The following is a 21,886-nucleotide window of genomic DNA, read 5'->3' on the forward strand; positions in this document are numbered from 1 at the left end:
TCTCTCAGCCTCCTCACAGCTGTTGCCCAGCCCCCTGTGGTCCCCGCTGTACCACAGACACACCAACCCTGGGCCCACCAGGAGGCTCCCCCCCAAACACCTGCTAAATGAATGAAGGTGTGAATCCTCATTCTACAGATGAGGAAACCGAGGCTTAGGAAGGTAAGTGACCTGCCAAGGTCACCGAGTTAGAAGGCTGCAGAGCCGAGATTCACACCCAGGCCTCTGCCTCAGAGCCTGAGGGTGTGAGCGCTTCCCCTCGCCCAGCCCAGGACGGAAACTCCTGGTGCAGAAGGCAGCTCCGTAGAGTAGAAAGAATCTCCCATTTCTTGGGGAGGGAAAACATGGACTCACTCTGAGCAACACAACTGTTGGTCCTGCAGAAGGAGAGGAGGGACTCTCGGCTGGTAGGGGGTCTCCTGCTGTCCTGCACTGCGGGAACCTCACTCTCTACCCACTGAGCCCCCACAGAGGGGTGGAGGTATCCCCCAGCGGCACAGGTGGAAAAGGCCAGGCCTCCAGGGCCACGTGAGGGGCTCGAGCTGCGCCTGCCGCCAGCAGCTTCCTCGGAGGAGCCCCCAGGGGAAGGTTCGCTGCTGACCCGAGTCTTACCATCATCTGTTTCCACATAGAGGCGGAGTCCCAGGTCCTTGTTACGGTTCAAGAGCCAGCGGTCACTGGCTGCTGTCACGTCCAACACCAGCCAGCCCTCGTCCCCAGATCGGAGCGTCTGAAGATCCAAAAAGAACAAGTCAGACTCCCTGTGGACACAAAAGAACAATTAACTGAGGGCCGGCACAGCTGCCTTTGTGTTTCCAGTGCCCTCCTGGGGGACCATTAGTGGGGCATCTACCCCGCCTGGCTCTGGGGCCTTACATTCCTTTTCTCACTGCGTCTACTGTACAAAGGTGTTACTGTGCCCATGTACAGATGCGGAAACTGAGGCTCAGGTGCTCAGTGACCTGCCCATGTCCCACAGCTAGGACAGTAGGATGGGGACTTGAATCCAGGACTGATGCTGGGCCTCTCCCCACGGTGACACAAGGCCTCGGGCCAACCATCTTTGTCCTTTGAGGGTGGGCTGCCCAGGAAGCTCCCCTTCTGTCCTCTGGGAAATGTCCCCCCTGGCACCCAGGGTTGGGCCGGACCCTCCGACAGAGGCTTGAGCGGGCCCGCGGGGCGCAGGGCAGGCACCTGTTGGACTGCTCCAGGACCACCTGGAACATGCTGACGTGGAGGGTCCAGTTGAGCAGGTGGGTACTGGGCAGCTTGTAAATCCGGAACTCCGCGGCCGTGACGGCCTCCCCCGCCGGGATCTGGGTCAGGTCAAAGCGGAACTCCTTCCACTGGGGCTCCTGGTGGCCCAGGGTGCGGTCCCGCTCCACTGCAAGACAAAGTGGGACTGGCGGTCACTTGTGGTTCCCGCTCGGGCTCCGGGGTGGGCAGGGCCGGGTGGGATCTGGGGGCCTGGGCAGTCTGGGTGGGACCGCTCCCTGCTCGAGAACAGGCTTGTCCCAGCTCTGCCTCCTGGGTGCCGAGAGGGCTCGGGGAGCTGTGTCGTGAGGCGCCCGGCACGGCACCTGGCACACGGCGGTGCCACAAGGGCAGTGTCCATGTCTGGTCCGCAAGCCCCAAACCCAGCCTGCCCCGCTCAGCACCCTGCTGGCTCTGGGACCCACAGATGGGCACAGGGCAGGTCCCTCCTCTGGGGAGATGGACATCAGACCCAAGGCAGAAAAGGGCCACGGTGGCAGCAGGGACATAGCTGAGTGCACCTGGGCAGGACGGGGCTCCCGGAGTCAGCCGGTATGTGGATGGGAGTTGAGGGGACAGAGGGCTTTGGAGCTGGGCCTTGAGGGGTGAGAGTGAATGTGCCACGATGTCAAGGGAGAAGGACGCTGCAGAGGCAGGGTCCAGCCTGAGCAAAGGCCTAGAGCCGAGGAACGACAGCACCGGCAGGGAAAACAACAGCCATAAAGCCCAGCAAAGGGTGGAAGGACGGCAGGACCCTCTTTGGAACAAGGCGAAGCAGGAAGCGGGGCCGGAGGGAGACACGGAAAGAACCAGGAAGAGGCGAGGTAGGATGACAGCTCCTGGAGATGCTGGGTCAAGTGCTGGGGAAGCTGGAGGGTCCCATGGCATGATCTGAGCAGGCTTCCCGGAGGAGGTGACACCTGAACTGGCCTTGAAGGATAGGACTGACTCTTGGTAGGTGGATAAGGTGGGGGAGAAGACATTCTAGACAGAGGTCCTGCACAGGTGTGAGATGCTGGGGCCGCCCACCATCCCGCAATGTGCGGCTCAGGGCATAAGTCTGGCTGTGGCCTAACTGCGGAGAGCTGGAATTCTGGCCTCGGAGCGTGGGCTGTGCTCTGGCCAATGGGGCGTCAGGGCTCTGGGCAGCAAGGAAGTGTGGTTTAAGGGTAGAGTGGAAGCTATGTGTGGAGGCGAGGGTAAAGCCCAGGCTGGAGGGGACCCGAGGCAGGCCAGCGGCAGGGCTGCTCTAACAGTCTGGGCAAGAGACCGCAGGAGCAGAATAAACCCCATATTTCCCCAGCTGCCCGGAAATGCCCAGGACAGTATATTTAGAGCGTCTCACTTTAGCCTCCTGTCACTTTCAAACACTAAAAATCCGTGTTTCCGCAAAGCAGGGGCGGGAGCCTCCCAGAGCCTTCCCCCAAAACCAACACTGAGATTTTAATTACATGTCTGTGAGTCTTTTTAAAAATTCTCTGACTACTGTACTCAGCGACCACAAGTCACCAGGCTGGTGGCAGAGGCGGATGTGGGAGCACTTCCTGTCCTTGCGGTGGAGACCTGGTCCGGTGATGGATGGGCAAACAGCTGTGCTGGGCGGGGCCAGTGGACACATGTTTGGGCAGGAGATGGGCGTTTCATCCCGACCAGGGAGGAGAGGAAACAGAACCTCCATCATCTGACAGGGTGCTGGACCCGCAGCAAATGCCCACCTACGAGCCAGGCTGTTTCAGGGGCAGCGTGACACAGGCCGGATCTGGGTCCTCCCACAGAGGCAGGATGTGGAGGGCAGGGTTCTGGACCTTTGCCGAGTGATGCTTGCCATGAATATCACCGCACGAGTCCCCTCCTCCCTACACACTCAGACACAGAGCTTTGGGGACAATTTCCATGGATTCGGTAACTGCAGAGACCACCTCGGTTACATGGCTGTGTAAGCATCCCTGATCTGCAGGATGAAATAGGTCCAGGCTGTTGGCTGTCACAGGGTGTGACCCCAAGAATAAGGAGGGGTCACTCAGCCACGCCCTGAGCCCGACCCCTCTCAAAGCATTCTTAAGTATGTCTGCCCCCAAGGCACAGTGGGTGATCCTTGGTGGGTCACTGGGATCCTCTGTCTGCAGGCCTGACACTGACTCATGTTGGATCCAGGACTGAGGGAACAATCACAAACCTGCCAGCTCCTGCGGGCACCGAGCTCTGTGGCCTCCCTCCCTTGCTGACCTGGGGGCCCGCCTGTGCTGAGTCGAGCCCTCTTCACCTGGACTGACCTCAGATCCAAGCTTCTGTCCTGTGGGTTCGTGAAATCGATACATGCCCCCACCAACCCCCCACCCCTGCTCAATAGTTCCAGCACGGGAAACTGCCTGCCCCAGTGTTCCAGGCAAGCATTAGAGGTGGGACATTTTTAGGAAAATGATTTTCATCGGAAATTGATAAAACTTCTGGGATGCGTCATTAAACTGGACATTACCGTAAGTAGCCAAAGGAGAGCACCCCATTTCATTGCTGGAACCACGTGAATGTACAGCTTTTCAGTAGTTGCTTCTGTGGATTAGGGGAAGATGTTTCTCAAGAGCTGGTGTTAAGAAACAAAATTTGTTGGGACCTAGATGTCCCCTATGGTAGTTCCTGGGCTGACTGCCCCTGCTTTAGCCACTAAAACAGCATGGAGAAGGGTAGATGCTCTGACCTGCAGCTGGGGCTTCTGGTCCCAGCCCTGACCCTGTCAGCAATCAGGTACTTACCCTGGGTGGCCTCAGTCTGCTCATCTGGGAAGTGGGGATCCTAGGATCCTTTCCACATAAGGCTGTGAAAGGGCTTTAAAAAGGACAAGGGTCATGGGATAGGAGGGATGGCCATTCCTTAGGGGGTGGGAGGGGTGTTGACCTCTAATTTCCTAACTTAGTTGACATGTCAAAGTAATAACATCCTGCCAGCACCATTGGGAGTTTCATGTGTGAGACTCAAAAGCCATGGAAGAGAAAAGAGAGACATTCAGATTTCTTCCTCTAAATAAAAGTATGAAATGAAAGATTATATAAAATAAGAATATATCAATGCATCCGAATGGCATTTGGATGGCTTCAGATTGCCTCCTTTCCACCTGTCTGACCTTTGTGAAGACACGTGATCCGTGGGCCTCGGAATCCACATCTGCAAAGTGTTTGCTACAGAGATGAAATTGAAGTTAAAGTGTAAAAAGCCCTGTCTGCTACTGCGGCCGCACTTGGTGTGGTCCAGCAAATGCTTCTAACCTATTATTCAGGAGCATTTCCTTTTTGGTGCACATTCATGCCCAGCTTCCACCTTCCCCTATAACCAAGGTCTGGAATCTCCCAAACATGCCCAGGCCTGCAGAGGCAGCCCTTCAGCAATGTCAGTGGTGCCGTCCACTGCGTTCCAGCTCAGGCACAAAGCAAAAACTGATCCCTTCTTTATGAAAGTGCTGAAGATTCCAAAACATCAGAGCTCAAAGGACAGATCACTGCACACAGTCTCCTCTCACTTTTATGCACACGTGGAGACAGATCCCAGGAGTCCTGGCTCCCATCTGGGCTCCTTTTCACTGCAGTGGCCCTCCACCGTCCAAGGCTACAAAACAGCATAAGCCCTCCACCTTGGAGTTGGCAGGTCTCTGCTTCCTGCCCCGCTGCTACTGTGGGATGCTCTGTAGAGGGAATTTAGGGGAAAGGCCGAGGTCTGCACAATGTGATTTCTTGGGTTTTCCTGGTAAAATTTGCTGCAGGTTGTGGAATTGGGAAGTTCATTCCCGGGTCCCCTGGCAGATTAAGACAGGCTGGGGGGTGCAGGGAAAGGGGTGCTCCCTGCCTGGCCTATGTTCTGGATCCTGGCCATCTAAGTCCTGCCAAGAATCCTCTCTCCGTGGTCGTCCTGGGGGGACTGCTGAGTTTGAAGCAAGAGGATAGTAAATTATTCCCCCTCTCTGCAGAATCTGGGGTAGGAATTCCTAATCTGGTGGGGGTGGAGGGGGGTCCTATACGTTCACCTTTGGGCACGTGGGAGAAGACTCCTGACACTGCTGCCTTCTCATGCTCTGGAGGTCTTCTAGAACACTCACTTTTCCCTTCATTTTTCCCAAGCACATCTAGGAATACTAATTAATTTGTGTATGCAACACATTTGAAAGCAGTGTTTATTGAACGCAAGTCAGTATTTAGGCACTGGGGAAACTGTGGCCCTGTGCCTGTGAAGTTTATGTGCAGGGGGGAAGTCAGGTAGGAAAGAGTGAACAAACAAAGTCATTGTATGCGACGAGCCCTGTGAAGGACACCAAGAGAGAGGTGGGATTGGGGATAATGCAGGGAGGGTGTGTGGGGTTACTTTATGTTTCTAACTTTATTTTGTAGTAATTTTAGATTATTTAGATTCAGAGAAAATTGTTGCAAGAATTATTGCAAGAAACTTCCCATATACTCTTTTTTTTTTTTTTTTACATCTTTATTGGGGTATAATTGCTTTACAATGGTGTGTTAGTTTCTGCTTTATAACAAAGTGAATCAGTCATACATAAACATATGTTCCCATATGTCTTCCCTGTTGCGTCTCCCTCCCTCCCACCCTCCCCACCCATATACTCTTTACCCAGCTTTCCCTAATGATAACCATCTTACATAACCAAAGCACAGCATAATGACCAAAACCAGGAAACTGATATTGGTACGATATTATTAAGTACACTACAGACTTTTCTAGAATTTTGCCGGTTTTCCAACTTATGCCCTTTTTCTGTTCCAGGATTCAATCCTGGATCCCACATCACATTTCACTGTTAGGTCTCCCTGATGTGCTCTGACCTGTAACAAGTGCTAAGCCATTCCTTGTCTTTCATGCCCTTTCTTATGAAGAGCACTGGCCAGGTATTTTGTAGGCTGTCCCTCAATTTGGGTTTAGCTGATGTTTTCTCATTATTAAATTGAAGTTACGGATTTTGGAGAAATCCACCTCAGAATTTGTGTCTTCTTCTAAGCACGTCAAATTGGATGATATAATGTCAATATACTGACATTATATATATATACATATATATATAATTACTAGTGATGTTAACTAATTCTTTGGTTAAGGTGGTATCTGCCAGGTATCTTCACTGTAATGTCATTATTTTTCTTTTGGAAATAATAACTATCTTTAGGGAGAGATTTTGAGATTTGCACGTATATTTCTCCTCAAACTTTTGCCCACTAATTTTAGCAATTATTACTGTAATATCTGCAATAGTGATTTCCTATTTCCTTCTTTCCCTCTACTTTTATTAATTGGAATTCTTTTGAAAGGAAGGCTTGCCCTTCTTCCCATAATTATTCTGTTATTTATTTATATCATTATGGGTTCACGGATATCTCATTTATTCTGCGGGTTATAATCCAATACAATTGTTGCTCAGATTGTTCTAGCTTTGCCCCTTGGGAGCATCTTTGGGTTGGCCCCTTGTCCCTTTGACACGCCCCCCCATCCTTTTTTTGAGTACTTCCTAATTGTCTGGCACCACCAGATGTTCCAGGCCCATCTTGTGATTTCCCATTCCCCACCACTGACATCAGTCACTTCTCCAAGGAGCTCTGGTTCATTTCATTTACCATTTATAGAATGGGGATTTAAACACCAAGCTCTGAGCACAGGGTGTGCTCATTAAAATAAAGTGTCATGCTTTTAGGCGCTCTCAGTGGACAGAGCTAGGAAATATATGTGTGTATACTAACCCAGGCATAAACACACATCTGTATTTATTTCTACTTTTTCTGGATATATCTATTTTAAAAATTGGAGTTATACCTTTAGTTCCAGTTCAGTGTGGGGTTACTTTATTTTTTAAAAAAATAAATTTTATTTATTTATTTATTTATTTTTGGCTGCATTGTGTCTTCCTTCCTGCACGTGGGCTTTCTCTAGTTACAGTGAGCGGGGGCTACTCTTCATTGCAGGGTGCGTGGGCTTCTCATTGTGGTGGCTTCTCTTGTTGTGGGGCACAGGCTCTAGGTGCACGGGCTTCAGTAGTTGTGGCATGCAGTCTCAGTAGATGTGGCTTGTGGGCTTTAGAGTGCAGGCTCAGTAGTTGTGGCGCACAGGCTTAGCTGCTCCGTGGCATGTGGGATCTTCCCGGATCAGGGCTCAAACCCGTGTCTCCTGCATTGGCAGGTGGATTCCCAACCACTGCGCCACCAAGGAAGCCCCCAGTGTGGGGTTACTTTAGATGTGGTACTTTGGAAAAATCTTTCCAGAGAGACACTCTAAGACTGGATCAAGCACTCGTGCATTGCTGGCAGGAACGCAAAATGGCATAATCCCTATGGAGCGGAATCTGGCAATATCTAGCAAAATTATACATGTTTTGACCCAAACACCTCATTTCTAAGAAATTGTCCCAAAGACACACTCACAAAAATACAAAAAAATGTACATACAAGACTATTTGTTATGACCCAATTTTGTAACTTGTTACAGAAAAAGACTGGAAACAACCCAAATGTCTATCAACAGAAGATGGAATAAATGAACCACGGTACCTCTTCATGATGGGGTACTAAACAGCTGTAAATTAGAACAAAGAGATCATCTATATTCTGCAATAAAGTGATCTCCAGGAGACAGTTTTTTTTAAAGAGAACTAAGGTGAACAGTACAGATAATATACCTTTTATCTAAGAACAGATCAAAATACAAATATTATAAAAATGCATACACATCATAGGTACGTATATATGTAATTGTATTTTTAAAACGGAGATAAACTACAAATTAATAAATTAATTAAAAAATAGTTGGAGTGGGTGAAATAGGTGAAGGGGATTAAGAGATAAAAATCTGCAGTTATTATAATAAATAAGTCATGGGGTGTAATATACAGCATAAAGAATACGGTCAATAATATTGTAATAACTTTGTATGGGGACAGATGGTTACTAGACTTACAGTGATCATTTCATCATGTGTGCACATGTCAAATCACTATGTAGTATACTTGAAACTAACATAATATTGTATGTCAACTATATTTCAACTTAAAAAATGTAGTTATCTTTTGCTGGAGGAAGAGAACAGAGACAGAGTGTAGGAGACAGGCATGGAAGCCAGGCCTCTCTGAATGTCCCTTGCTTTGTAAATTTTGTAGATATTTCACATAAGTATAAAACAAGAATAATTCAAAATACAAAAACAAAGAGTAATACCTAAGACTAAAATGCAGAATAAAGTAAATAAATGGTGGGTATATTGAGTTGGTGGCTTACCCACACAGTGAGGAATTACTTCAAGTCATTTTCAAACAGAGTAATTTGACTGTATATCCCTAGTGGGATAGCTTAAGGACAAAATAAACTAAAAATAAATCTTAATTTTTCAGTAATCATATTGCTATGATGACGTTATTCTACACCTATTATACGTGTAGGATATGTTTATATATATAATATATATATAAGTTTTATATATATATATATATATATATATATATATACTTGTAGGATAAAGCAAACGACTATCATATTAATGTTGTTAGGACCAAATTATTCAGTGCAAAAGAAAATAGAAATATAAAATAGAAAAAAAAGAATTTAAGTAAGTCTACAATCCTAAGCTTGAATTGGAAATATTAGTTTGAGGGATAGATTGGGAGTTTGGGATTGACATATACACACTGCTATATTTAAAATAGATAACCAACAAGGACCTACTGTATAGCACAGGGAACTCTGCTCAATATTCTGTAATAATCTAAATGGGAAAAGAACTTGAAAAAGAATAGACACGTGTATGTATAACTGAATCACTTTGCTGTACACCTGACAACATTGTTAATCAACTATACTCCAATATAAAACAAAAATTAAAAAAGAGAAATATTGGGCTTCCCTGGTGGCGCAGTGGTTGAGAGTCCGCCTGCCGATGCAGGGGACACGGGTTCGTGCCCTGGTCCAGGAAGATCCCACATGCCACGGAGCGGCTAGGCCCGTGAGCCATGGCCGCTGAGCCTGCACATCCAGAGCCTGTGCTCCGCAACGGGAGAGGCCACAACAGTGAGAGGCCCACGTAGCGCAAAAAAGAAAAAAAAAAAAAAGAAATATTTGGGGACTTCTCTCGTGGTCCAGTGGTTAAGAATCCGCCTTCAAATGCAGGGAACGCAGGTTTGATCCTTGGTTGGGGAACTAAGATCCCACATGCTGCGGGGCAACTAAGTTCACTTGCACAACTACTGAGCATGCGGGCCACAAACAAAGAGGAGCCCGCGCGCCACAGCCGAGGATCCCACATGCCGCAATGAAGATCCCGCGTGGGGCAACTAAGACCTGACGCAGACAAAACTAAAATAAATAAATAAATAAATATTAAAAAAAAAAAAAAAGAAGAAATATTAGTTTCGGGAATTCCCTGGTCGTCCAGTGGTTAAGACTCCGCACTTCCATTGCAGGGGGCACAGGTTTGATCCCTGATCAGGGAACTGAGATCCTGCATGTTGCCTGGCGTGGCCAAAAAATAATAATTTTTTTAAAAAAGGAAATATTTGTTTGAACTCATGATTTTTTTTCTCTTAGAAAATACATATTCCCTAGCTCTGTCCACTGAAAAAGCCTAGAAATTGTGGCCAAGGAGGGACAGTGGGGAGCTCTAATGCCCCGAGTGTAGTCTTAAATGATCAACTCCACCACAGGCACGAGGGCTCTTAGAGAAATGACCCATTTCTGACCCAGGGCAGGAAATGCATAAGCACAGCCTGGAACATCTCATCCCAGAAGGCAAGGAAGCTCCCTGAACCTCCTAGGAGAGAGTTAAAAGTACTCTGAAGCTAACCTGAAGAGGCTTCATAATAGCCATGGAAGGGACAATTTGAGCATCAGAGAGAACGGTAATAGATTGAAAAGTATCACGTATATTAACATCCATTAGGTCAGCAGCAGCAACATTGGTCATCTTTGGACAGAATTTCTCAAACTTGGCACTATTGACATTTTGGGCCAGATGATTCTTTGTTGTGGGTGATAATTCTTTGCTGTGGATGACTGTACAGTGTATTGTAGAATATTTAGTAGCATCCCTGGCCTCTGCACACTAGATGCCGGTGGCATCACCTTCCCTTCCCCAGCTGTGACAACCAAAAATGTCTCCAGATATTGCCAAATGTCTCCTGGGAGATTGAGAACCACCGCCTTTGCAGAATGTTAGGAATCAATTCACTCTTCTAAACCCTGGTAAATGAGGGAAATAAACAGTCAAGTCTGGAGGGGGAAGAAAAACCAGTCATGTGAAGAGGTGGTGGAAGAGCCTTCCAGGCAGATGGAACCACAAATGCAAAGGCCCTGAATCTTTGAGAAACATCCAGGAGGTCCACAGGGCTGGAATCTAGTGGTCCAGGGTCTAGGTGTCCAAGATGAGGCTGGAGTGAGAAGCAAGGCCAGTTTCATGTACAATAAATCCTACTTCTCAGCCTTCAAGAATTCATCACAGTGATTCAAGGAAGTTCTGTGACCTAGGAAGAACTTAATAAAGTGCAACTCTTGCTGATGCTATGACACTTCATGACCCTGTGAGGTGGGTTGGAAGCCACTTGTAGTTTCTTGAAGCGAACAGAGACTCTTGACAGCCAGCTCCATTGAGATACCTGAGTGGTGAGGCATGGGCCCAGCACTGGGGACGCACGATGCCACTGCTGGTTCCACAGGTACCTTCTTTTCTACAAAGCTCCACTTGGGGAAGCAGTCAGAGTGTTTACTTTCTTAACCCCTTATTGTGGCTCTAGGAAAATAAGCAGTCTCAGACCCTCGGCCTTCTCCTCCAGCCTCTGATAAAAAGGCCTCCAGATCCCACATTTGCAGAAAGAGCCTGCCGGGGGCACGAGGCAGCCTCCACCACCACGGCCACCATCCATGTTCTGCCTTCCCACGTCTGAGGGCTGCACCCTCCACACAGGCTAGATCTCTAGATGTCACACCCTGTATCCGCCAGCCTGACACCAATAAAGGCTCGGGCTATTTTTGTGCCCTGGACCAAATTTAGAGTCACTGAGACAACCCAAGTCTGTCTTGTTTCTACTAAAATTTATCTTGTTTCAAAAGACACCCTCTTCTTCCAGTTCAGCATGCCCATTAAGAGAATGGAATCTGCTTCCCTGGTGGTCCAGTGGTTAAGACTATGCGCTTCCACTGCAGGGGGCTTGGGTTCGATCCCTGGTTGGGGAACTAAGATCCCACATGCTGCACGGCACAGCCAAAAAGAAAAAAAAAAAGGAATCTTGACAGCTACCTATGGACTGGGAGAAAATATTTGCAAATGATGGGACCAATAAGGGCTTAATTTCCAAAATATATAAACAGCTCATACAATTCAATAACACACACACAAAAACCAACAAACAACCCAATCAAAAAATGGGCAGAATACCTAAATAGACATTTCTCCAAAGAAGACATACATCCAATAGACACATGAAAAGATAATCATCATCACTAATTATTAGAGAAATACAAATCGAAACTACAATGCAGTACCACCTCACGCTGGTCAGAATGGCCATCATTAAAAAGTCTACAAATAATAAATGCTGGAGAGGGTGTGGAGAAAAGGGAACCCTCCTGCACTGTTGGTGGGAATGTAAATTGGTGCAGCCACTGTGGAGAACAGTATGGAGGTTCCTCAAAAACTAAAAATAGAACTACCATATGATCCAGCAATTCTCTTCTTAGGCATATATCCAGACAAAACTATAATCTGAAAAGATACATGCACCCCTATATTCACAGCAGCACTATTTACAATAGCCAAGACATGGAAACAACCTAAATGTCTATCAACAGATGAATGGATACAGAAGATGAGGTATATATATAAAAAAGAACAAAATAATGCCATTACAGCAACATGGATGGACCTAAACATTATCATACTAAGCGAAGTAAGTCAGAAAGAGAAAGACAAATACCATATCACTTATATGTTGACTCTAAAATATGACACAAATGAACTTATCTATGACACAGAGTCACAGACATAGAGAATAGATTTGTGGTTGCCAAGGGGGCGTGGGGGAGGGAAGGATTGGGCGTTTGGGATTAGCAGATGTAGACTATTATATATAGGATGGATAAACAGCAAGGTCCTACTGTATAGCACAGGGAACTATATTCAACGTCTGTGATAAAGTATAATGGAAAAGAATATAAAAAGAATATATATAACTGAATCACTTTGCTGTACAGCAGAAATTACCACAACATTGTAAATCAATTATACTTCAATAAAATTTTTAGAAAGAGAGACAGAATGGCATCTTCTGACCTGACAGTCCTTCCTGCCCTCAAACCCTTCCCCAGCCCCTCAGGGCCCATGGGAGGGTCTTATGCTTGGCTCTGCTGTCCAGCCTCCGCCCCTCACCCACACAGGCTGGCCCTGCCCATCCTCACGGCCTCCTGGGCCCTCTGGTGCAAACACCCTCCCCCTGGAGTCCCTCCCCGAAGCCGCTCTCTCCGGGGTTGCCCCATCCCGCCAAGGATAAAGACTACTTTCTTCTCGGTCCAGCTGTGAAAGCCCCCTTGCCCGCCTCTGAGCCCACACACATCAGCCTGCCGGGCTCTCCCTGTCCCCGACCCGGGGGTCCCCGTCCCTGGTTCATCTGCCCTCTGGACGGTGACCACTTTGAGGACACAGACTGAACAACGTGGGGTGGAAACGGGAGGCCTCAGTAGTCTGCTCATCCAGCCCCTCGTGTCCCGGGGGCCCAGAGAGGGGAGGCCTGGCCCCTCATCCCAAGGTCTCCTGGTCCCCAGGACAGCGGCTCAGCGTCCAGCAGCGCAGTCCTGGCCTGGGGCGTCCTGCTGGTCTGGGAGTGGCTTCCACGTCACCGAGGGTTTCCAACCCAAGCCACCCATGTTCTCACTTTACTGTGGGACTCACCTCCGTTCACGGCCCGGCCCCCGAGGTGGAGGACAGGCTCCCTCGGGGCCCTGGAGGCGGATGGGCTGGGCCCGTCTGGCTGGTCCTGCCGGTAACAAGGCCGAGGGGTCCCTCAGACCTAAGGAAACACCCGGGTCTCCGCGGCCCGTGCGGGTCCCGAGTGAGCTGCAGAATCCATCACCCCCCGGTTCTGCCCCTTCAGGGTTTCCTCCCGCCCAGGAATCTCAGCGCTGCCCAGAGCAGGCCCCCCGCTTCACTTTTGGGGGTATTTTTAGTCAGTTCTCATTACTGACTTTTTCAAGAGCTGTTTCCATAAATGGCTCTGTGCTTATAATTACTTGTCCAGGCCTCGGCCGGCTTCAGAGCCCAAATTAAAAGGGAACAACCTGCCCACTGCACCACATCAAGCCCGCCAAGGCCAAACATAGATCCAAGGAGACGTGAGCAAGAAGGATGCGGTTCCTCCAGTTCAAACCCAGGAAAGACCTGAACTGTGGGGCTTTCCAGAAAGACGTGGTCACGGTGACACATCCCCTCTCTCCCGTGGGGAATGGGTGCCCGTGAGGAGTGGCGGGTGTCCTCCCGCCCTGTGCCTCAGCCCTGGAGGAGCCCCATCAGTGGGCAGGGAGGGTGCGGGACACATTCTTCTGTGGGAGCTGGAAAGGCCTTCGTGGCAACCCTGCCTAGATGGGAAACTGAGGCCCAGAGGGGCAGAGACTTGCTGGGGTCACGTGTCAAGTTAGGGGCCCTTCACGTGGACTTGCAGACTTGGAGCCCATATAAAATGAGTGGCCCTGGACTTTCTGGGTGGCGATACTGGTATGGGGGAATCACCTCTCCACAAGATTCTTCCATCAACAGGCGCCTGAGAGGTGGCCTGCTGAGGCCACCGTTCTCCAGGCAGGGCCCTGCAGGGACTCGGGTCTCAGGGGAGGGACAGGGTGATCTGCAAAGACGGGGAGGCTGGAGGGACCTCCCTGGCGGCCCAGTGGTTAAGACTCTGTGCTTCCAATGCAGAGGGCGTCGGTTCCATCCCTGGTCAGGGAACTAAGATCCCACATGCCGTGTGGCATGGCCAAATTATAAAAAAAAAAGCAATAATAAAGAAAAAAGATGGGAGGCTGGCCCTGCTTATGTGCCACCCGTCCAGGCCCAGAGTCAGATTTGGTCGCCGTTCTGAGGTTGTTCATAGTTTCTTAGTAGGGCCGGGGGGTGGGTAGGAGAAAAAGGGACTAGACGTGCCCCCGAATCAGACAGGCAGAAAGCAACTCCATTCCTAAGAGGAATACAGATGATCGAGGTGGAGGGCGCTCGTGGAGGTGCCTTGGGGAGGAGTGGTCAGAGAACACTTTTCTAGGAAACATAGTTGAGAGTGGTGGAAGAATTCTGACAAGCAGAAATGGAGTAAAGTATCCGAGGCAAAGCACGGAGGTGGGAAATAATGTGTCAGCTCCCATTTTTCGAGCACTGAACTGTATGTCAGGCACCACCCTGGGCACGTTACACAGGCCATTTTTGTTAATGTTTACCTAACTGTGTTAGTTATCTATTGCTGGGTAACAAATTACCCCAAATATAGCAGCTGAAAACAACCAACACTTATTATTTCACATGGTTTCTGAGGGTCAGGAATCCAGGTGCTTAGCTGGGTGGCTCTGTCTCAGGGTCTCTCATGAGGTGACAGTCAAGCTGTCAGGTGGGGCTGTGGTCTCTGGAGACTTGACTGGGATGAACAGACCCACTTCTAAGCTCACACTTGTGGCTGAGGGTAGAAGACTCCTCATGTGGACCTCTCACGACATGACCTTTCCTCAGAATGAGTCATCTTGGGGGTGGCAGGTAGAGCCCAAGACGGAAGCTGCAATGTTTTTATAACCTAATCTTGGAAGTGACACAGCATCCCTATTGTCACATCCTATTGGTCACATAGACCAGCGCTGGCCCAGTGTGGGAGGACATAAGGGTGTGAAAACCAGGAGGCAGGGATCATTGAGAACTATACTGGAGGCTGGCAACCACAGCAACCCTGTGAAAGAGGCATTCTTCACCCCATTTTATAGCTGAGAACACCGAAGATCAAGGAAGTTAACTGATTTGCACAAGACCACACCCAGAAGCCCCCAAGGTGGGATGAGAGTCTAGGTGTGTCTGTCTCCAAAGTCTACATTCTTTCTCCCCATCCACAGCCTCATCAGGTTGGGGACATGTCAAGGGAACACCGCAGGGTCCTGCTGGACTAGAATGTCAAACGCCGAGTGCCAGGCTGGCAAGAAGGAACACGCAGAAGGAGCCCAATCAGGAGAAGCCATGAGTGGATTTTCACTTGAGGAACTGGAGTTCCAAGAACAGGCTGAGAGCTTTTTCACCTCCATGCCTCCCCTCTGCCTGGACACCTTCTCCTTTCACCCGCTTCTGACTAAGTTCTACCCTTCTTTCAAGGTCCAGCACAATGCCACCTCCTTCAAAGCCTTCTCTGTCCCCCAGCCAGGAGGCCATTCATTCCTCCCCCTCTTCTGGCCTTGTTCATCCCCCACAAATGAGAGAGCGACCTGGTCTGTCTTCTGCAGCACTGAACCTTTATGCTCGTATCTGCGTGGGGGAATGGCCATTTCTCCCACTTTGCAATCATTTACATTGAGTTGTCTGTGGGCCTATCTTTCCCACTGTAATGAGCGGATCTTAGGCTGGGGCTCGTGCTTTGGAGTGGGCACCAAGATAACCAGGGAGGGCAACAGCACACAGTAGGTTCCCAGGAGTGTTTGTGAAGCAATGACCTCAGACTGAAGGATCCAACCTTCTCCATACCTGGGTCTTGCAGCCTTTGGCTTCCCCAGAACCCTTCCTGTATTCAGAGCCCTAGACTGTTCTGAAGGAACGGCTGCGGCTCAGGGGGCAGAGCCAGCAGTTAAAGGAAATAACTGGGTTTTACTTCTGGTCTTGTCACTGACCAGCTGGACTTGGGCTAAAAACAAACAAACAATCAAACCAGGCTAACATTTACTGAGCATTTACCAGGCACTGTTTGAGTCCTTTACATAGAGTAAGTCATTTAATGCTCATAGCCATCCTAGGAGGCAGGAACTATTATCGCTCCCATTTTACAGATGAGGAACCTGAGGCACACAGCAGTAAATAACTTACACAAAAGTCATATAAATATATCTTAGGTCAGACTTCCTGGGCAACAGGCTGAGTGGGTAGGTTTAGTGGAGAGTGTTCTTGCAGGGAACAAGCAGGAGTGGGCACAGTTGAACAGCTGACGCGATCACAAAAGGGTCAGCCCATCCCATCTGCATGGGGAGCTCTGGCCTGATGGCCCTTCACAGTTGTCCCTCCTTGAGGCAAGGGGGCTGGGCATTTATACCCCAATAAGCCAGGATGTGGGGTGCCCTCAAGGAGGGTGCCCAACCTTGAGCAAGAAGCTGGTGGACTGATGTCGAGAGAAGGACCCAGCCGTCAGCAGCCCACCCTCCAAGCAGCTGGTGCAACAAGTGACGCAGTCCCAAAGAGAATATCTGGGGAGCACGACAGCATCCACTAAAAACAAGTGGCAGAATGGGGATCTGATCCTGGAACCGTGTTCTTACCACTCGGCTCCAGGTCCCCAAGTAAATGATGGGGGCGGGAGGGTAGACAAACACAGCAGGCTCTTCCGCATAATTCTGGCTACTGTTTACTGAGCGGTGCCAGGCACTTGCTAAGTTTTTCAATGCCTTAACCTGTATAACCATTGCACTATGGTACAGGTATTATTATCCTGATTTTAAAGATGAGGAAACTGAGATGCTGAGACTTCAAGTAACCTGTACAAAATCTCACAGATCTCAAGTAGCAGACCCTGAATTAAAACCTGGTCTTCCCCACTGTGCTCTCCCACCTCCAAGGCCAACCTTCCTCACTGCTGTGACCCAGTTTTCATATCTGCTCCTTTGGATCTGGGCACCTAGGACCTTGGGCCAGTCACTTATACTCTTTGAGACTAGACTTCTCCCCTGTCACCTAGGGGCAATAGTAGTCATTTATCTCAGAAGGGTGAGAAAAGACTGTGAAGATGTGGGCGGGGAGGAGTAGCCAGGCATCAGGGATTCACAGGGCACACCATTCTGGTGGCCAAACAGAGTTTTGGAGAAAAGAGACCCACCTTCAACTCTTGGACAGAGAAATACCTTTGGAAACCATCAACAAAATGAAAAGGTAACCTACTGAATGGGAGAAAATATTTGCAAACCACATTTCTGATAAGGGGTTAATATCCAAAATATATAAAGAACACACACAACTCAATAGCAAAAAAACAAACAATCCAATTTTTTAAATGAGCAGAGGAACTGAATAGACATTTTTCTGAAGAAGACATACAAATGTCCAACATGTACATGAAAAGGTGCTCAACATCACTAATCATCAGGGAAATGCAAACCAAAACCACAATGAGCTATCACCTCACACTTGTTAGAATGGCTATTATCAAAAAGACAAGCGGGGCTTCCCTGGTGGCGCAGTGGTTGAGAGTCCGCCTGCCGATGCGGGGGACGTGGGTTCGTGCCCGGGTCCGGGAAGATCCCACATGCCGCGGAGCGGCTGGGCCCGTGAGCCATGGCCGCTGGGCCTGCGCGTCCGGAGCCTGTGCTCCGCGACGGGAGAGGCCACAACAGTGAGAGGCCCGCGTACTGCAAAAAAAAAAAAAAAAAAGACAAGTGATAACAAGTATTTGTGAGAATGTGGGAAAACGGGAACTCTTGTGCACTGTTAGTGGAAATGTAAATTGGTGCAGCCACTATGGAAAATAATATGGAGGTTCCTCAAAAAATTAAAAATAGAACCACCATATGATCCGGCAATCCCACTTCTGGATATATGTCCAAAGGAAATAAAAACAGGATATCAAAGAGAAAAAAGTGTAAGTATGGTAGTGGTCACTTTGCAAGATGTACAAGTATTGAATCATTATGTTGCACACCTGAAACTGATATAATATTATATGTCAATTATATGTAATTTAAAAAAAGATATCTGCACTCCCATGTTCATTGCAGCATTATTCACAACAGCTGAGACGTGGAAATAACCTCAGTGTCCATCTACAGATGAATAGATAAAGAAGATAAGGCGCGTGCGCGCGCGTGCGCGCACACACACACACACACACACACACACACACACACACAAGGGAATGCTATTCAACTATGAGAAAGAAGGAAATCCTTCCATTTACGACAACGTGGATGAAACTTGAAGGTATTACGCTAAGTGAAGTAAGCCAGAGAAAGACAAATACTTCATGATATCACTTATATGTGGATTTTAAAAAGTTAAAAAGTCAGAAGAGTAGAAAAGTGGTTGCCAGGAGCTGGGGGTAGGGGAAATAGGGAGAGGTTGGTAACAGGGTACAAACTTTCAGCCGTAAGTTGAATAAGGTCTGAGGAGCTAATGTAAAACGTGGCGACTATAGTTGATAACACTATTATATAATTTTGAAATTTGCTAAAAGAGTAGAAATTAAATGTTCTCACACACAAAAAAGAATACATATGTGAAGTGATGAATGTGTTAATTAACTAGATGGGGGGAATGTTATATGTATATGCATAGTAAATCATCCTGATGTACACTTTAAATAACTTACAATTTTATGTCAATTATACTTCAATAAAGTTGAAATAAAAATAAATGAATAAAAGGTAGATAGATTAAAAAGAAAAATAATGTGGTCACTTAATAGTCACTTTCAAGACGGATAAAGGATTTATTGTTAAGTGAAAGACAAAATGGCAAAACAGTGGGCATTTAGATTCCACTTTGTAAAAATAATAACACAAATTGATAAAATATCAGGGCTGGTTGCTGGGGAAGGGCTAAGCTAAAGGACTAAACATTGGTTCTCCCTGAGGTAGACAGAGGATTACTAGGAGCTTCCATATTATATGTTTCTAGACATATGGTCTGAATTTTCTATCATGAAATTCTATAATGAATCTATACGGTATGAATTTTCTACAATGAATATGCATCAGTTCTATAAATCCCAAAACAAAGATAATCACGTTCCTAGTTTACAACACATGCTCACATTTAATACAGTCCAATTCAGCAGCACGTACTGCACCTAATGATGGGCCCTGGGCCAGGGGGAGAGGCAGCTTCTGTGTAGGACAAGAGGAAAGGATGTGTAGGCAGGGAGACAACCTGCTGTGTACCTTGGGAAAACCACCAAACTACCCTGAACCTCACTGTCCTCTTTTTATTTTTATTTTTATTTTTTTTTGCGGTACGCGGGCCTCTCACTGCTGTGGCCTCTCCCGTTGCAGAGCACAGGCTCCGGACGCGCAGGCCCAGCGGCCATGGCTCACGGACCCAGCAGCTCTGTGGCATGTGGGATCTTCCCGGACCGGGGCATGAACCCGCGTCCCCTGCATTGGCAGGCGGACTCTCAATCACTGTGCCACCAGGGAAGCCCCCTCACTGTCCTCTTTTTAAAGAAAGATGTGACAGTAAATGTGAGATGAAATGAAAGGACAGACATGGAGGTTCTGGGCATGTGGTCATCACTGGGTGTCATCTCACACAATCCCTGAACAGCCCCTAGGGTGGGTACCATGAGTATCTCCATTTTACAGAGAAGAAGACTGAGGTTCCTAGAGGTGGACTGAAAATCCAGATCACACTGAGAGTAGTGGGTGGAGTCAAGATGCAAATTCTGTTGAGTCCCAGGTCAGAACCCCCAGCCCAGAACCCCCAGCCCAGTCCTGCCTGCCCTCCCACTGTCCATCCGCTCCCGGTTTCCAGAGAGAGGCGTCACTGTCTAGACCACGTGACAATCACCTTGTGGCTGATGTACTGTTATCTGTCTCTGTCTCCCACTGGAAGGTCAGCTCCACAAGGGGGGACTTAGTTTCATTCCCTGTTATATTCCAGGAACTAGAAGGGAGCCTGGCACAGAGCAGGTACTACATGACAATTTGTGGAGTGAATTCAGGAAAATATGCAAGAATTGCCTACTAAAGAACCAAAGAAAGTGACCCTGGGGCTCACGGAGGGGAAGGTCAGGGGGCTGAGCAGCACCCGGGCCAGGTCCCTCGCTCGCACTGAGCCCTGCGTCTCCCGAATCCAACAGCCTCAGCTCATCCCCACCCCTGTCCTCAGCCACCCAGGACCACGGGAGTGAATTAGTCCAGTCCAGGGAAGGGTCAGGACCAAAGTGAAGACGGCCCATCCAGTTCTGGCTACACTTCTGCCTGCAGTTCTGTTTGTGCCTCAGTTTCTCACTCTAGAGCATGGGCACCTGGTGCTCCAAGGAGAGGAGGCAGAGAAGGGCTCAGCAGGAACATGCAGAGGTGGTCTCTGCTGCCTCATTCCTCCCTCAGGGCTGGCTGGGCCGGCTGAGGCCCTCGGGGGTCCAGCCAGTCACACCGAGCTGGGCGGAGGGATGGGTGGTGGTGTGAGAAGCTGCCTCCGAGGAGCCACAGGGCCGGAGCTGGGAGGCACCTCGTTTTTCTGACACCATCGCTGTGGACTGGACAGGAAAGCAGAGGCCCAGAGAAGGGAAGGGATGTGGCTCGGGACGTGCAGGAGTCCACGGCAGGCCCAGGAGGGACAAGAACCTGGGCGCTGCCTCCCAGATCAGGGCCTCCTCCCCTGAGCTCAGGCGGCACCAGGGACAGGCTCCGTCTGCTCCTCGAGGGCACTGGCCCCGTCACTGTGTCCTGGCCAAGGGGAGCCAAGAGTCCACAGGCGGAGATCGACAGGCAGGGCCCAGCTCTGACCGCAGCCCTGGCCCCCAACACAGGCCCTGTCAGTCACGACACGGCTCCTAAAGCATCTGCTCAAAAGCAGAGGCCTGACCCCTGGATGGCAGGCCCAGGCCTCTGGGTCCTACAGGTGCCACTGACGGTCAGGGGCCCGGCAAGCACCAGGCCCGGCTGGCTTCTCAGGAGCTGATGAGGCCGATAGCAGAGGTGGAGCTTGAGCCAACAGGTGTGGGAGCCTCGGCATGGGCGCTGATGCCACAGCGACTGCTGTTAGACTCCACGGTGGTTCAGGGGCCGCTGACCTTCAGGGGCCTGGAGCCGGGGCCTCCAAAGGAGGAAACAATCCTGGTAGGTTCCATCCCCCACATCAGCCTAGGTAATTACCAGTTAAAACTACTCGAACTGAAGGAGTTTTACTAGTGCGATTAGTACATGAGAATAAAGAAGGCCCTCAGACAGCTGGCTGGACTGCCCACAGGCCAGGCTTCCACTGAACAAAGATCTGCTTGTTAATCCACAGCATCAGAGGCCTTAGATCTTCATGAAACACCCAGAGGTGGTGTGGGAAGAAACTGGGATTTGGAATCCACAGCCTGGATGATGCCATGGACGTGCTGTGTGACCCTGGGTTGGTTATTTAACCTCTCTGAGCCCATGAAATGAGGCTGGTAAAACAGCTTCCCAAGTTGCTGCATGGGTGAAATGAGTATTTATAGGACTATGGAACTTCAAATGCTAGTTTTTATTCAAAAACAGATAGAAACACCTTTGGCTGACTTCAAAAATCTGTTTCTGGGTTTCACATGTCTATAAGACATGTGGGGACATTTCCATCACATCCACACCAAGGCTGAGCAGCAGCTGGGAGGGTCTGGTATCAGCACTGACCAGGGCCAGGTTCACCCTAAAAAGGGGGCTGACTTTCTGCCCCTCCCCCTCTATCAACCTATCACACAACAACTCTGAGGAGCCCCATT

General features: G+C 49.0%; 1 protein-coding gene across 1 annotated transcript in view; it reads right to left on the reverse strand.

Annotated features, from left to right (window-relative positions):
- LOC132514917 (bone morphogenetic protein 8B) overlaps positions 1 to 21,886 on the reverse strand; it is a 40,287-nt gene that overhangs the window by 16,275 nt on the left and 2,126 nt on the right. The window contains exons 2-3 of the mRNA XM_060140474.1: positions 1,195 to 1,384; positions 613 to 761 (exon numbers count right to left, since the gene is read on the reverse strand). Coding sequence (XP_059996457.1) covers positions 613 to 761; positions 1,195 to 1,384 — 339 coding nt within the window. The remainder of the gene's footprint in view (positions 1 to 612; positions 762 to 1,194; positions 1,385 to 21,886) is intronic.

The sequence above is a fragment of the Lagenorhynchus albirostris genome, chromosome 2 (assembly GCF_949774975.1).
Source record: "Lagenorhynchus albirostris chromosome 2, mLagAlb1.1, whole genome shotgun sequence".
Lineage (NCBI taxonomy): Eukaryota > Metazoa > Chordata > Mammalia > Artiodactyla > Delphinidae > Lagenorhynchus > Lagenorhynchus albirostris.